The sequence below is a fragment of the Mercenaria mercenaria genome, chromosome 10 (assembly GCF_021730395.1).
Source record: "Mercenaria mercenaria strain notata chromosome 10, MADL_Memer_1, whole genome shotgun sequence".
NCBI lineage: Eukaryota > Metazoa > Mollusca > Bivalvia > Venerida > Veneridae > Mercenaria > Mercenaria mercenaria.
In genome coordinates this window covers 50,432,352-50,447,751 of record NC_069370.1, presented here as the reverse complement: position 1 = coordinate 50,447,751, position 15,400 = coordinate 50,432,352, and the positions used below count along the sequence as shown (strand labels likewise).

Below are 15,400 nucleotides of genomic sequence, written 5' to 3'. Positions count from 1 at the left end.
TGTTTTTAAAGTAGCAAAACACAGCTGCCGGTTCTTATCACATTTTATCTTTTAGACGCCTAAAATTTCTCTCACACACGTCATGTACTATTAATTTGCTGAAGTTTTAAAATTTTTCTAGGTCAGAGACCTCTTTTAAAATCAACTTACATTGCGCATGACCGAATTTCCAAATCGGTATGTAACGCAAATTTTGATTGGTCCACGTGAAACAGGCGGAGTTTGACTAATTTCGAAGCAAGAAGATTAAGGCTTTCTGGCTAACATTGGAACAAAGGCTGGAAAGCCGTGTTTTATTCCATTAATTCAACGGGATCCAGTGTTCCGAGGAATAAGGAACACGGCGTCTCGACAGAGGATAGCCGGTTTACTGGCATCCAACGGACGCTGGACATTTTTCCTTGTTAAAGCTTCCTTCATGTATAATAAGGAAGCTTAATGATGGCATTTGATTCAGTGCGATGGGCAGCCGTACTCTCCTTGCTGTTCATCGTAGTTACGGCTCAAGAGGATCAGAAGGAGAAAAGTATGTCATTTTGTTAATTATCTTTTTTTTAACAGTTATATCGGTCAGTTGCGTTTTTTGTTGTACATTTTTGGAAAATAGTTGATGTCAGTAGTATCATCAGAGGAACATTTTTCATTGACTTTTGTGGAGTTTTACTGAATTTTGTAATGTTGTGATAAGATTTCATTTAGTGCATGTGAGTCTCGAAATTAAAGTTTAGCAAACATCTTGAAGTTTCCCGCGTTTTTTATGTTCTAAGCGTTATATAGATGACCAAACCCTGTTGAGCAAATGAACACATACCGATGGGTTTTATTGGCTTTTGCACCATGTAAAAATAACCCTAATATTTCTAGTTCTCAGGTGCCAGAGGAACGTGTTTTCGTAATTTTGAAACACGTCCCGGATACACAAAGATTTTAATTTCTATCAAATCAGACAGAAATAGCAGCCCTTGTGCTTTATTCTGTAATATGATAGAAATCCGCGCAGTCTGGTCAGGATCCATGCTGTTCGCTAACAGGTTCTCTAATGTGCTTCAAAATGACACAAGGTGCAAAGTCCTGCTAAGCAAAGTATCTGTCCTGCAATGACTTTTAGGAGAAAAAGCAGGTCAAAGACACCAGACTCACATAATTTTTAGTTCCAGGTGTAGCCAAATATTCGCATCTGCTTGTTATAGCTACGTGTATGTACACATTGATTTCTTTAAGAATTAACATTCGATAATTAAAACATTAGTATTAAACTTTAGCATGCTAGATAAATTGTCGTCTGCTGGAAATGTCGTCTGCTAAAATTGTAAAGTTCATTCAATTTGCTCCAAAATTGGAAGAAATATTGTCAGAGTAGCAAACAGCTTGGAACCTGCAGCAGGCTAAGGGTTAATACACTTTCAGCAAAGGTACCCTAGATATTTAAAAACAAAATCGACGGGGCAAATAATTCGGAAATGCCAACGCTTATCCTATGAATCTTGATTGGCGGAACACAGGGTCTTCATCTAATGATGAACAATTAAATGGTTCCAAATCTGAACTAAAGTCTTTTAACTGTTATACGAAATGAATTTCTACTAATTTTGCCGCGAGAAATGCGACTCACGATGCTCTATTAATGGTCTCAGTTTTAAATAAATCCCTTAAACTTCTTTATGCTTCATTATCTCTCATATCATTAAAACTGCACTTTTAGATTTTTTCAGCATGACATTTTTTGTCTCTTTTTATCGAAGCAATATAAGCATGTATACGAAACATTGGTTATTTTATTAATTCAAAACAATACAGTCAAAGCCTACCTCCGAATATATTCCACTACTATAAATTTGCTTATAAATTCAACTGTTTTCTTTTCTCGTTAAACTATAAAAAGTGTTTTGCTTTGATTTGCCATTGCTAAATCAGCAAAAATATACTAAAACTTTGTAGCGGCTGCATACAACTGGGATAGTAAATTGTCCGTGATGCAATTTATTTTATTAACAGTTCCCTAAAATGGAACATTTAGTATCATAATTTCAGACTTTAAAAGTCGATTAATACGTGTCCGAGCTAGAGAGTACTACTTAAACGATATACGGGGTCAATAGTATACACTTATTGACCGGCGAGCCATAGTCTGTTGATACATGGCATCAGAAATTGAATTTCACCGTTTTATTTTACTTTTTTTAATTATCAGCTCAGTACTACATGTGTTAAAGACAGATCAGTTATATAGCTAAATCTTCGGACGGATAATTTATATAAGTAGCGATGTAATATACCATAATTTCACTCCTACAGGTTACAGTGTAACAGAAGATGGTCGCAACTATTGCCTAATGCATGTCATTTCTGTGATTGGACTTTTTTAAATTCTTTACTGAAAATTTATCTAGTAAATCACCCAGTTCTGTTTAGCATACATGAAATTGTCTATTTGAGCCGTGCCATGAGAAAATCAACATGGTTGATTTGCAACCAGCATGGATTCAGACCAGCCTGCGCATCCGCGCAGTCTGGTCAGGATCCATGCTGTTCGCTTTCAAAACCTATTGCAATTAGAGAAACCGTTCGCGAACAGCATGGATCCTGACCAGACTGCGCGGATGCGCAGGCTGGTCTGGATCCATGCTGGCCGCAAAGCCATTATGTTGATTTTCTCATGGCGCGGCTCATTTCTTTTTACAATGAAGGCAGAAAATCTAATTATTCATTCTCTGGTTCTCAGCTCCAGAACAATGTTACACAGACAGCGGAAAAATTGTCGACGACGGCGAAAGCTGGTTCCCGGACAAAGACGATAACTGTATTGCATGTATCTGTGAAAATGGAAAAGTAGAGTGCGAACGGCTTGAAGACTGCTTCCAAGGTATAATTTAAAAAATATCACACGACTCAAATGTTACCTAATTAGTTATTGTTACGAAATATTTACAATCCGTAATACTTCAAACCTTTTTTACTTTCTTGTAACAGATTATTTCTCGGGACATATCAAAACGATTTTTTTCAGGGAGAAATATAAGATTTTATTTAATTCATTACCATTATTTTTTACAATATGACAAACTGAAAGTATTAGAACTACATTTTCATTTTGTTTTACAGACGGTGGCGAGCTCAGAGAGGAGACAAGCGAAGCTTCTGAGACCTACCAGTATTCCTCTATCTATCCTGTAAGCTTTTTTTCCCTTTTACTCTCTTTATGGTCGTACAACAGTAGCACAGATCTGCTAGGGCAATTTTGGAATTTCTTTTGTGGAAAAGTAGAGACTTATTGTGAACAACTAGCTTATGGAGTGAAATTGATGAGATGAATTTTGTATGTCCTAATCCTGTACATTTTAGTTCAATACAGTGGGTACCTGCAATACAGGATAACACGATCGTGCATCTAACAGTTCTTTTACTTTCTCATATTTCTAGAAACTTGTTTCATTCTACTGCAAATGTCTCAATTTCCCCTGGGCAGTTCTTGATTTAAGCTTTACGTATGTTTCTTTTCAAATCACTGACCACAGACCAATTAAAGCCTCTGTAGAAATTATACATGCCTGTTTTCGTTATGCATGCCTTTTCCAAGCATAGAGATGAAAAGTGCATACTTTGTAGAAGATGAAAAGTGCCTGGAATAAAGTTTTAACAAAGTTGTCTCTATTTTTCCAACCATTTATGGTTAAGTTTTGTAATGATTTTAATGCTGTTATGATGAAAAATATTCTTTCTACGTAAGAGTAAGAGTTTTTGTATATATTTTCTACTTTATCGAATTTGCAAATTTATTCATGTCTTTTTCATTCCAGGGCCCACAGGGGCCACAAGGTGAGCCTGGACGTCAAGGAATGCAGGGATTTCCGGTAACTATCTTTAAGTTCAGATTTACTATGAACTAACAATTTAAAACGGGAAATTTGTATACAGTAAACTGCGTGTAAATGACTGATTTGTCACATTTCTGTCGTGTTAAATATGGACAGATAAGGACTTTTTAATGGTAAAATTTATTTGATAAAATAAATAAATATTTCTGATATTGATGCTCCAAAAGCTCTTTTAAGAACAAATCTTCCGAATTTCGGTCTCGTTAGTATTTCTGTATTGGCAGTTTCTTAACCTTTAACCTACTGATTTTGCCTTTACGACAGGTGCAGACCAAGATCAGACTGCACGTCCGTGCAGGCTGATCATGGTCTGCACTGTTATCCTTTTGAATAATAAATGGTATTTCCCACACTAAATAATGGACCAGTCCATTTTAGAAATTTAGCAGCGTAAAGGTTAACAATGTAGAAACCATTTTTTATTTTCAGGGTGATCGGGGACCAGATGGAAATCCTGGAATACCGGGCCCACCTGGTAACGTTGGAAATAACATTATGGTGATTTTACTTTACATTCTTTTAACTCTTTTTATTTCAAATTTTTATCTTATGCTTTTTAATGAGATGGATCTACTGATTTATCAGTAAAATAGAGTTAATACTTTTACCACTTGTTTCAAAGCAGTGAAAAAATCATTTTCATTCATAACAGTTACGGAACTGTATTTGAATCGAAAGAATAATCGAAAATTTGTTCCAAAATACATTTTAGTGAATATTTATATGTACATGAATACCTTTACAAACATACAGGTATACGCTTCATCGTAATAAAATAAAAAAAACTTAAAGAAATCTAGAAATCTAATATTTTTCCTATAGTTTTTTTTTGTGACGTCATGTTATTGTTATGTCATGGCGCTTGAGCGAGTAAAGTACGTAGAATTTGGTTAAAACCATTTGAAAAGAAATTTTGTTTGTTTGAGTTTAAGACTGAAATAACTTTCACATGTGAACACCATTTTTACATTTTCACGAGTGACGTTAGATACTGCGTCTGGTGTTAGCGGGTTAATGTCACAGAACAAGCAAATATCGTCTGTGATCACTTCCAGCATAGTTTTAATCATTAATGTGGATATTCGATTTAGGTAGAACAAACAATTTCGAATAGAACTGTTAACAACGGAGGAAAACTATTTGTTTCTTCAATGAAACCAATTTTCGACGTTATTAATGATACATCCGCATCATGAGATAGTCCGTAGCAACAGCAGTAATGTAATACGAATATAAGAAATAGGTCGCGGAGGCAGTTACCGACACTATTCAACGTTACAGAAAATGCTAAAGACTATAGCAGCAATATCAATGGGCACTTATAATTATGGTGCCAGTAACTGACGACAGTCTGTATCACCCTAGCTTCTAAATTCAAAGAACGTTAGGAGAATTTTGAAACAACAACAACATTTCCACATACGAGAAACGTTTCAGCGATTGCTGGTTATCTGTGCTGACTGTATGATTTATTTTTAGCCAGCTGACCAAGCCTACCAGAACTACTATCAGGCAATGTATGGTCAAAAGGCCGGGTATGCAATGGGACCACAATATCTCACCGCTAATGTTGTAAGTATACGACACAGCTTCTTTCGAAATGTTTTCATAACACAAATTAAGCCAGATAAAAAGACATTAACACGATCTACATTTTTCTTACAGAAGCACAAAAAGATGACTGCCTGAGACCCTGGTTGAAATTTAAAAGATTTCACAAAATGCTTTATATTGATTGTGTCTTCCTTTTTAAAAATAAATTCTGGGCCTCAGAGGTCTCATGCAATTAATGCATTAACTTCTGGAAAGCGAGAAAAATTGCATACAATTCACCAGACATGTACAAATATAATAAAGTGTTCGCCCCGTTTCAGTAAGTCGTTTCACGTTTGAAATTTCAGAGATCTATTCATTTGTTTAACCAAATGCGAATGTAGACGCATGCTGGATTGTTTTTTATATATATATATATTATTACTTAGAAAATAAAGTTATATATTTATTACTATTATTTTCTATCTTTTTGCAATATAGAAAGTACACAAGCCGTTACATATCTCTTATACATAAGACAGTGAGATAGATAAATAGTAAACTGTTTACACCAATCTGTTGTTTTCTCTATGTTTACTAGGGGCCACAGGGACCTCGTGGGCCTGGAGGTCTGCCAGGACCCCAAGGTCAACAGGGTTTGCAGGGTAACAGAGGACAAGCAGGAGAACCAGGACCACCGGTAAGTTTTCCACTCAGATATGGCACGAGTTCTCGATCAATGATCAATGTAGCCACTGTCGTAGGGGCTGATTATGATTTTAAAAATTATCTGAGCTAACATATATGATTGTGAATTCATGCATACATGACGGTTGGTTATTTCATCGAACACGGAAATGTGCAAAATGTTCGATCTGGCTGGGTTACAGTCTGTCACATAATTTTATCGTCAAATTGACGCGGCTTCCCCGTAAGTAAATACTAGCAATGAGCCTGTGCGGGCATACGTACGTGGAGGACCTCAATCTTTATTTCAATTAACGTCTGGGCTTTCATTTTGAACATAACACATTTATGTGGTACCGAAATATGGAGTTTCTAACGTGTACATTTGCGTGGAGTGAACATCTCGATTCAGTTTATCAGACGCTTAAAACATGTATGAAGGGATTAACAAACATACGTGTGAACACGTACAAGTACCGCACCTTAGCAGTAATACGGGCAAAAAATGCCGACGTCTGAATCCCAGCCTAGAAATTATGAATGGTATCCTGCAAGCAATAACAAAACGTTTTTATAAATAGAAGCAAATACTTCTTAACGACAGGGAGGTAACTCAAATAACGTCTGTGGGATATAATGACAGTGCATTTACCCATCTACTTCTCTTCGTTAAAAACACTTTTTATTCACAGGGAGCTCCAGGACCCTCTGGCATTCCCGGCTCTCCTGGACAGCCAGGGCCAGATGGCTCCCCCGGCAGAAATGGACCAGGAGGTGCACGTGGAGTTCCAGGAAATAAGGTATAGTGTTCAAATAATTTTAATATGTGCGACAGTGCTGGGACGTATGGACATCACGGTTCTGTCAATAACTTTTATCAGTTATTGACAAATAGCCATGCACATTTTCTAATTGTTTGCAATGCATATTCGTATCTGCATAGTTAACTGTTTTAATTCCACTTGGTCGTGCAAAAATGCTTTTTATCCCCCGCCAAAGACAGAGGGATATTGTTATGGCGTTGTCCGTCCGGTCGTTCTTCCGAAATTGAAAATGCTTATAATTCTATTTTTTTTCAACTAAAATCACCAAATCTCGCATAATTATTAATAAGCTCGCATATAGATTATCACCCTTGACCTAGTAAAAAGTAGAGTTTTTCCTCTTGATTTGGTAAAAAACGAAGGCTATCAAATTCCATAAGTATTTTAACTAAAATCACCAAACCTCAAATAATTATTAATTTGCAAAAAAAAAAAAAAAAAAACCTTTGCTCTTGACTCAGTAACTGCAGTGTCTTCCCCTTGATTTGATAAAAATTAGGGGTTTTGTCTGCATCTAAGTAACCTATTGATGGATTTTCATGAAACTTTAAGTAAATTATGTTGTCTGCGGGTAGAGTTTTTCTTGTATTACTAATATATGCTTCCGTTTGACGTTGCCATCAATTGTATATGTATTTACTTAATTTCTGCTGTCTCATTTTATACTTTTACAATTCCTTTGAATACATTGCAAGAATATACATCCTGCCTTTGCGGTACTGGGTGAAATATTTGACCTTCTTCCTAGTTTGTAATAGTGATATTTCATGTCAGTAATAATATTGTAATATCAATATGCAGTTGTTTTTTTTAAATAACGGTGTTATAATGTACATGTGCATTTGGTCAGATCCGCATTTAAGATGTCACAATGCATTATACATGTGTCCCAGTTTGGTGTCATTTTTGTTCAACAAATTTAAATGTTTTAAGGGGCCAGCAGGTGTACCAGGCATGCCAGGCCTCCCAGGAATGAAGGGTCATCGTGGATTTAGAGGTCCATTTGGAAAACCCGGAGAGCAAGGAAATTCCGGAGAAAAGGTAAGTCAGTTTTTTTACCATAAAACCTTTAATGTAGTCAACAAGAAAGGAGCTGTTTGTAGATTTGAATTTCATATCCATTATTTTTAAATAACGTCAAATGTCGACTTTTACGGACTCAAGTCACATTGTACACTTTAGAATTATTGCTAATCATAAATATCACTCTGTCATTTTAGTACATCTCTGATTATCTACCACAGAGGTTAGAAGATGTTAAACCGTATTATTTTGTTCAAGTCAGTTGTATAAAATAATGTTCTTTTAGGGCCCAGACGGACCTAGAGGACCCAGTGGACGACCCGGGCCACAGGGAGCACGTGGTATTCAAGGTGAGCGCGGACAGGATGGATCACCAGGACCTTTGGTATATAAATATATATATAGATCTAATCTACATTTAAATAACACAAAAAAATAAATGTACGTTTCAGCATATTTATTTATAAGCAACATATTTTGCAGTATATTTGATCAATCATGCAGATTTATTAATGTCTTCTTTCTAGGATCAGGAATTCAAAACTTCGAACTATTTACAAAGCACCCGTCCCTCCCGGTGTGCTTGAAACCAGTGTTATTACATTATAAAAATAACCCCTCACACCATCTTGCAATATACTCACCTGGTTTAATTTCAAGTATTTTTTGTTATTTCCTTTAAGGGACTGCGTGGTGTGGACGGTCTCCCCGGACAGACAGGACCCCCGGGAAATGTTGGAAACATGGGATCCCCCGGCTACCCCGGTGTACCAGGATTAAAGGTAAAAAAATAATGACACGGAAATCAGCTTATTTTGGTATGACCAGTGGACTATCAAAATTCATTCATCTGTAATTTCAAGTAAAAACAGAATGTCATGTTTTTTTTAGAAATAAACAAATAAAAAAGACTATATTTTCAATTTTGTTCCGGAAAAAAAGAAATACTTTAACTGGCTATTTTCATAATTACTACTGTGCCTTGTGATGTAGGGAGAAGCAGGTGCCCCTGGTCCAAAGGGGGCCCGCGGAACCCAAGGACCCCGTGGTGAAAATGGCGTACCAGGACCACCAGGGGAATCTGGCCGACAGGGACTTCCAGGATTAGAAGGCTCCAATGGGGAAAAAGGATCTACTGTAAGTTCTTGTCCAATATCTAAGCGACTACTTGCACTCTAAAAATAAGAAACAGAAATTTTCATGTGAGGGATTTACTTTCGTAATATTAAGTTACTGCTCGAATTTGCAGAAAAAAATGTTAGCGAACATGCTATCAATAGCGCTGTTACAAATAGCCTAAAAATGAATTTTCTACTATGGATACCATTTTCATATTTTTATGTAGCAAACTTTCATATTCTTTTTTCAGTTTTTTGTTTATAAATTCATAGATTCATCAGATACATAAATATTATTGACCAAACATGTTAAGTTTCATATTGATTTATAAAAATGTGTGAAAACTGATTGGCCACATATAAAAAAATGAATATGTATTATGTATTTCCATTGTTGCAGGGAGAAGTGGGACCTGCCGGGCCTCCTGGTTTTCCCGGACCTAGAGGACCTCCGGGCTCAGCAGGGAGCCCAGGAGCAAACGGACCGAAGGGACATACTGTAAGTACATTATCACTTGCAATACTGTGTCAAAAATAAATGAAATACCAAAGTGTGTTTGCTTCTTAAACAATTTATCGTCTTTTATGACGGGATTCGTTTGCTTCTTATAACATTCATCTTTTAAAAAATGAAGGTTTGTTGATTTGTATATGTTGTTTAGAAGCTTCTAATTACCAACTCCTAGATTAAGTTTATGTCGCGAAATATCTTGTAACTTGAATGCAGATATATGCCTTTGCAGTAAATTGTCTTCCTTTCACCAGGGACAACCAGGAAATGCCGGATATAAAGGATCTCGAGGGAAGAAGGGCAGTGATGGTACTGATGGTGAAAGAGGACCACCCGGGCCCCCTGGGTCGGAAGGAAAACGGGTATATACACTTAGCTGTTATTATTGTTCTTGCTGTTGTGAAACCTTTTCAATCATGTCAGTCAAATGTGATGCCAAAATAACTAAGTAATAGCATTTTTTTAATTTGCTAACAAAAGCGCCCATTTGTTAAAGGTATACACAGGTAAAGTAGAAGATGAAAAAATAAAATCCTTTTGATTATTGTGTATTCAATGTCTCTTATATTTTACTTGCATGCTTACTTAAATTAGATCGATTATGTCTTACTTTGACGACATAAGTATGCAATTTTCATAATTTTGCTCACCTGCCATACGTATGTCAGGTTAGGAAAGCACCTGACAGTTGCTATAAAATGTCATAGTTTACTTTTCTTTTTGAATGTAAATGATTTTACTAGAGACAAGGTAAGATAATTCGTCATGTATTTTCGCAAGGTTAGATGTAGTTGTATAGTCAACTATCATGGCAAGATTTAAATAAAGAAGAAGGAAAAACATTCTCGAATACCTGGCCCCAATTTCACGAAAAAAAAGTAATTTCTTAGCTAAGTCTGTTATTTCAAATGCTTGTTTTTTGCCCTTTATGCATCTTCAGTGTTGACTTTTTCATCTATATCAGAACCGTATATGACTATTTCATAGATCAAAACACAACAATTCTTAATTTTACAGAAAACGAAGTATAGAAATAAGAAATATACATAAACAAATACTTAAGTTTGTTATATCATGCTTAAGTAGAAATATCATATTTGAGTGACTGAAATAAGTACCGCAGACAAATACTTCTAACCATAGTATAATTTAGCTATAAATCCATTGTTAAAGAACAAAAATCAACATTGAATAACAATAACTTAAGCAATAGCATCACTTTAAAGTAACAGACTTAGCTAAGTAATAACTTAAGTTTTTTCGTGAAATTGGGGCCAGAGGTCTACCTTATGGGTCACTAGTTCGTCAACCTCTGATGGATCAGAATGCAATAAAACAGCATGTCTCTATTTCCTTTAACTTAATAAATAAATCATTCTTCTATTGCTTGAAAAATACAGGAGTATCCCTTTAATAAGTAATGTACGGACGGTGTACGGATGGTGTGTATTTTTATTGAATATATCAAAACATCACAGAATCCTGTAGTATATAAAAGATATATTTTTCTCCTTCGTATTTTCAGGGCGAGTCAGGATCCGCAGGACTACAAGGAGCTCCTGGTCTGCCAGGGGAAAGAGTATGTACATTGTTATGTCCACTTATTTCCTATCTTGAGAAATATCTGTCTCCCCTAATAGTATAACTTTAATTTTAATGGAACTAGTTTATGTATAAGATTGTCCGATATAAAAACAGATTCATACATTAACTTTTATCTTTGTTATATTTAATTGAATCTTGGTTAGAATGATAAATTATAATACTTATTACCCTCTTTTGGAGGTCACCTCTACAGTGTATCCACAGAATCTTTTTTTCCAGAGATCTGTGATGGATAACAGGATAACACTTTATATTATTTAAATTTTTACAGGGAACACCTGGTGGTCGCGGTCTTCCTGGACCTTCTGGTGACCCTGGACCTCCCGGAGAGCAAGGAGGAATTGGACAACGTGGTTTCCGGGGTAATGATGGATCTCCGGTATGTTAAAAAAAAACAAATTTTATATACATTATAGTTGAAAAAAATGTTAAAACATTTCAGACACCAAATCTTAGTAAATACAACACAAAATTTCAAGTGTACTTCTGAAAATCGGGCAATAAATTACATTTCTAACTAAAAGAAGTTCATGCGCAACAGAAAATAGATCCATTCATGAACATGGCAGATGAACTTCTTCTCTGACCGTATGTGCATTTGTTTCCAAACTCCTTTTACAGCTTTTGATAATGTAATGACATTCGATTAATTACAATTAGATGTATTATAACTAGTGCAATATTCATAAAACAAATTCGGATATATCATTGTGAGACTGTTCCTTTTTATTTACCTCTGAAGTTCAAAGTCGTGTTTCTTTTCTTGAGACAAAATATATCTTTTGAAAGATTTTATAAAACTGTATTTTGTCATAGTTGCATGGTAGTAGTTAATAGCCGAACTGTAAATGCAACTGCTTTCTGCTTTAACAAATATTTCTCTTTAAAAATGACTTACTTCAACACAAATATGTCCGTCTTGTAATATAAAACTGTAAATGATTATTGATTAACATAATTTTCAGGGTTCACCAGGCCGCCCCGGAAGTCCTGGGCCTATTGGAGGCAGGGTAAGTAGTGACACAAACACATACGCACGCATAATTATATAAGCATACATAGTAAAAAAAATCATGAGTTATTATTAAAGATCTTTGTGCAAAAAAATGATTAACTACTGTAAAAAGATGACTTCTTGTGCCTTACATGATTTATATTTCTCACTTTAAAAAGCTATGCGTACAATTTGTTGGTATAATTTCTGAAATACATTTGTAATAATCATTCAGTTTTATTTTACCAGGGAGTTCCTGGGCCACAAGGTCGCGATGGATCAGTTGGACGATCAGGTCCACCGGTAAGAATGTGTTTTAACAGGCATCATGCAAACTATTAATTTACATTACAACAAGTTTCTTTTTAAAAATGAAGTATTTCAAATAAGGACAAGGTCGCCATAGAACAGTCGGACGATCAGGTCTACCTGTAAAAATGTACTTTAACATAGTTCTATTTATAAATGACGTAATTTGAAATAATGATCAATAATCTTAATTAAGGTAGTTCTGAACGTTCGGATCAATTTTTTCCACAATGTAGAATCTGATTTAACCCTGATTTTTCAAAACTTCAGAATGCACTTTGAAAATCAGGCAAATAAAACATAGGGTCGTGTGCATGATTTTTTTTGGTAGCGTGATTTGAAAAAAAATGGACCCCACACAAGTTTCCATAATGGGAGTCTATGAGAAAATCACAATTTTGATAGCATTTTCGCGCATTGATTTTTTCTACAACGTAGATCTTAATGAAAGTTCTCACGATTATAAACCAAGTGTATGGGCTATAATATGGTGAAATAAAATGTATAGGTCCATGTGCTAGTTTTTAAGATATTTGACCATGATTAAAGAGACTCGCACATTTCAAGCTGATTTTGAGACATTATTTGAAATTATTTTTCATGTCATATTTTATCTCTAGGGAGAAAGTAACGTTGCCATTTTAATAGTTTTACTCACAGGTTGCCATTTATGCATTTTATGATTTTCGTTTCCGTATGTCGAGTCCAGGCTTTATTCTGCGTTATCCAGATAAATGACATTAAGCCATTACTTCCGGTTAATCAAACGTGCAGAGCTACCTTAAGGTAAAAATTTATTTGCCTATTCGTTATCAAAGGTTCATTAAGTTTCGTGATTATGGCACATTACCATTTATGATATAATTCCAGGGACCTCCAGGTAATGACGGTCGCTCTGGTGAAATGGGTCAACCCGGAATCCAGGGAGTTCCAGGTCTAGTAGGACAGCCCGGCAACCCAGGATCAAGAGTAAGATATCAAACTTGAAAAGGCGTTTTATATGAATTCATTCATTTTTCCTCATATTCATAGTTTGATGATTATATCATATGTGCGACATAACAGATACTTTGAATATACTGTCACTTCCAACTGCCTTTAATTTTTAATAAATTTCTATTCTGTTTTACCGGTAGCCAGGTATAACGTCACTTTCAAAGTTAACTTGGTTAATATTATTAGTTATTGAGAAGAAATTTTGTCTTTATCTCTTAAAGTTTTGCAGAAATAAATTCTAATTTATTTTCAAGGCATTAGCTATAAAATTTTCAAATTATTTTATGTACATAGGGTTCCCCAGGACGTGAGGGTCAAACTGGACCCATGGGTCAGCCGGGACCACCTGGAGACTCTGGTGCACCAGGAGCAACGGGATTTCCAGGATCCCCTGGACCTCAGGTTGGTACTGATTAAGCTTGCTTGTTAAAGAGTCATGACGTCAATAATAATGTCTTTTGCTTTGATTTTCTGTACACGAAATGAAATTGTAACTAGTAACAACTTTGAAAGTTGCTTCTATAGGAACGATTGTTCCTTTATAGTTAATGTGAAAATAGATATCAATAATATCTGGACAATCCTATTAATTTCATTATCTTAGTGCCATAAGCACTTAATATATTTAGCAACTTCAGGTAGTAGACAAATAGTAGCAGACGATAAATTACGTATTGTATCCGCTTAGATTTCGGCAGCCTCCAGTTTTTACAAAAAAAAAAATATTTGGTGAAGGTTGATATTGAAATAGTAACAAAATGTGCATGTTGCTGAACAGTAATGACAGAATAATTACAAAATATGCGTGCTGTCGAATGGCAATATTGAAATGGTCATAATACGAGGGTTGATCGAGATGTAATGCCACTTCGTCCATGGCGCATTTATTCATCGTTGTATTATATAAAAATTAGATCAAGATGTAAGCTAATTCAGTTATGATTAATATGATAAATATTTTTTTCTAGGTGTGATTTGTTTTAAATGTACAGAACTTCAAAGTTCACCCTGAGGACATTTCGCCGCGCGCTAAAATAGCGTCTCTTTCATAAAGAGTAAAAACAGTCTAACAAAGACAATTACCAATTAACATAAAAACACACCTACTCATACGAAATTCGAATACGAATAATGACGTCTAGGTACGTCTTTAAGAGGTCAACCGTGCAAACGATAGTAGCATTCTCGCGGATTAAAGTTTGTTATTTAGTGCGAAGGCTTGTTATTGCTTATTGACAAACATATTATATCTATTTCTGACGTCAATAGCGTCAGTGACGAGCAGCGGTCTTGGGTACCATGCTTTCTGTGCATGTTGAGATCGCGATACATAAGCAACATTTTTAATGATATTTTCAAAAAGTATTTAAAATAGATTACGGTACTTAGGAAGGATTTTTTGTTGTTTCCTTTTCATTATACACATTTTATGGCTCCAGTGACATTACTTTTGGACCAACCCTTGTATAAGCGTGATGTCGAATGGCGTTACTGAAATGGTCGTTATATATGGCGATATTGAAATACTCATGATGTAAGCATGCTGCCGAATGGCGATATTGAAGTCATAAAATAACCATGCTATCAAAATGGTGATATTGAAATAGTCATAATATCAGTGTGCTGTCGAATGACGATATTGAACTGTCGAATGGTGATATTAAACAGTCATAAAATAAGCGTGCTGTCAAATGGCGATATTGAAATAATCGTGATATAAGACGGTGCCGCCGAATGCCGATATTGAACTGTCGAATGGCGATATTGAAATAGTCATAAAATAAGCGTGCTGTCGAATGGTGATATTGAAATAGTCATAATATCAGCATGCTGTCGAATGGCGATATTGAAATAGTCAATAAATAATCGTGCTGTCGAATGATGATATTCAAATAGTCATAAAATAATTATAAGATGCGGATACT

General features: G+C 35.3%; 1 protein-coding gene across 1 annotated transcript in view; it reads left to right on the top strand.

Moving 5' to 3' along the window:
- The first annotated feature begins 253 nt into the window (after window positions 1–253).
- The window catches only part of LOC123560738 (fibril-forming collagen alpha chain-like), a 35,519-nt gene continuing 20,372 nt past the window's right edge, over window positions 254–15,400 (top strand). The window contains exons 1-20 of the mRNA XM_053553065.1: window positions 254–526; window positions 2,723–2,863; window positions 3,103–3,170; window positions 3,798–3,851; window positions 4,305–4,373; window positions 5,355–5,447; window positions 6,010–6,108; window positions 6,788–6,895; window positions 7,853–7,960; window positions 8,229–8,327; window positions 8,626–8,724; window positions 8,936–9,079; window positions 9,461–9,559; window positions 9,826–9,933; window positions 11,097–11,150; window positions 11,448–11,555; window positions 12,142–12,186; window positions 12,420–12,473; window positions 13,350–13,448; window positions 13,770–13,877. Of these exons, the coding sequence (XP_053409040.1) occupies window positions 439–526; window positions 2,723–2,863; window positions 3,103–3,170; window positions 3,798–3,851; window positions 4,305–4,373; window positions 5,355–5,447; window positions 6,010–6,108; window positions 6,788–6,895; window positions 7,853–7,960; window positions 8,229–8,327; window positions 8,626–8,724; window positions 8,936–9,079; window positions 9,461–9,559; window positions 9,826–9,933; window positions 11,097–11,150; window positions 11,448–11,555; window positions 12,142–12,186; window positions 12,420–12,473; window positions 13,350–13,448; window positions 13,770–13,877 (1,845 nt within the window). The 5' untranslated portion in view covers window positions 254–438. The remainder of the gene's footprint in view (window positions 527–2,722; window positions 2,864–3,102; window positions 3,171–3,797; window positions 3,852–4,304; window positions 4,374–5,354; window positions 5,448–6,009; window positions 6,109–6,787; window positions 6,896–7,852; window positions 7,961–8,228; window positions 8,328–8,625; window positions 8,725–8,935; window positions 9,080–9,460; window positions 9,560–9,825; window positions 9,934–11,096; window positions 11,151–11,447; window positions 11,556–12,141; window positions 12,187–12,419; window positions 12,474–13,349; window positions 13,449–13,769; window positions 13,878–15,400) is intronic.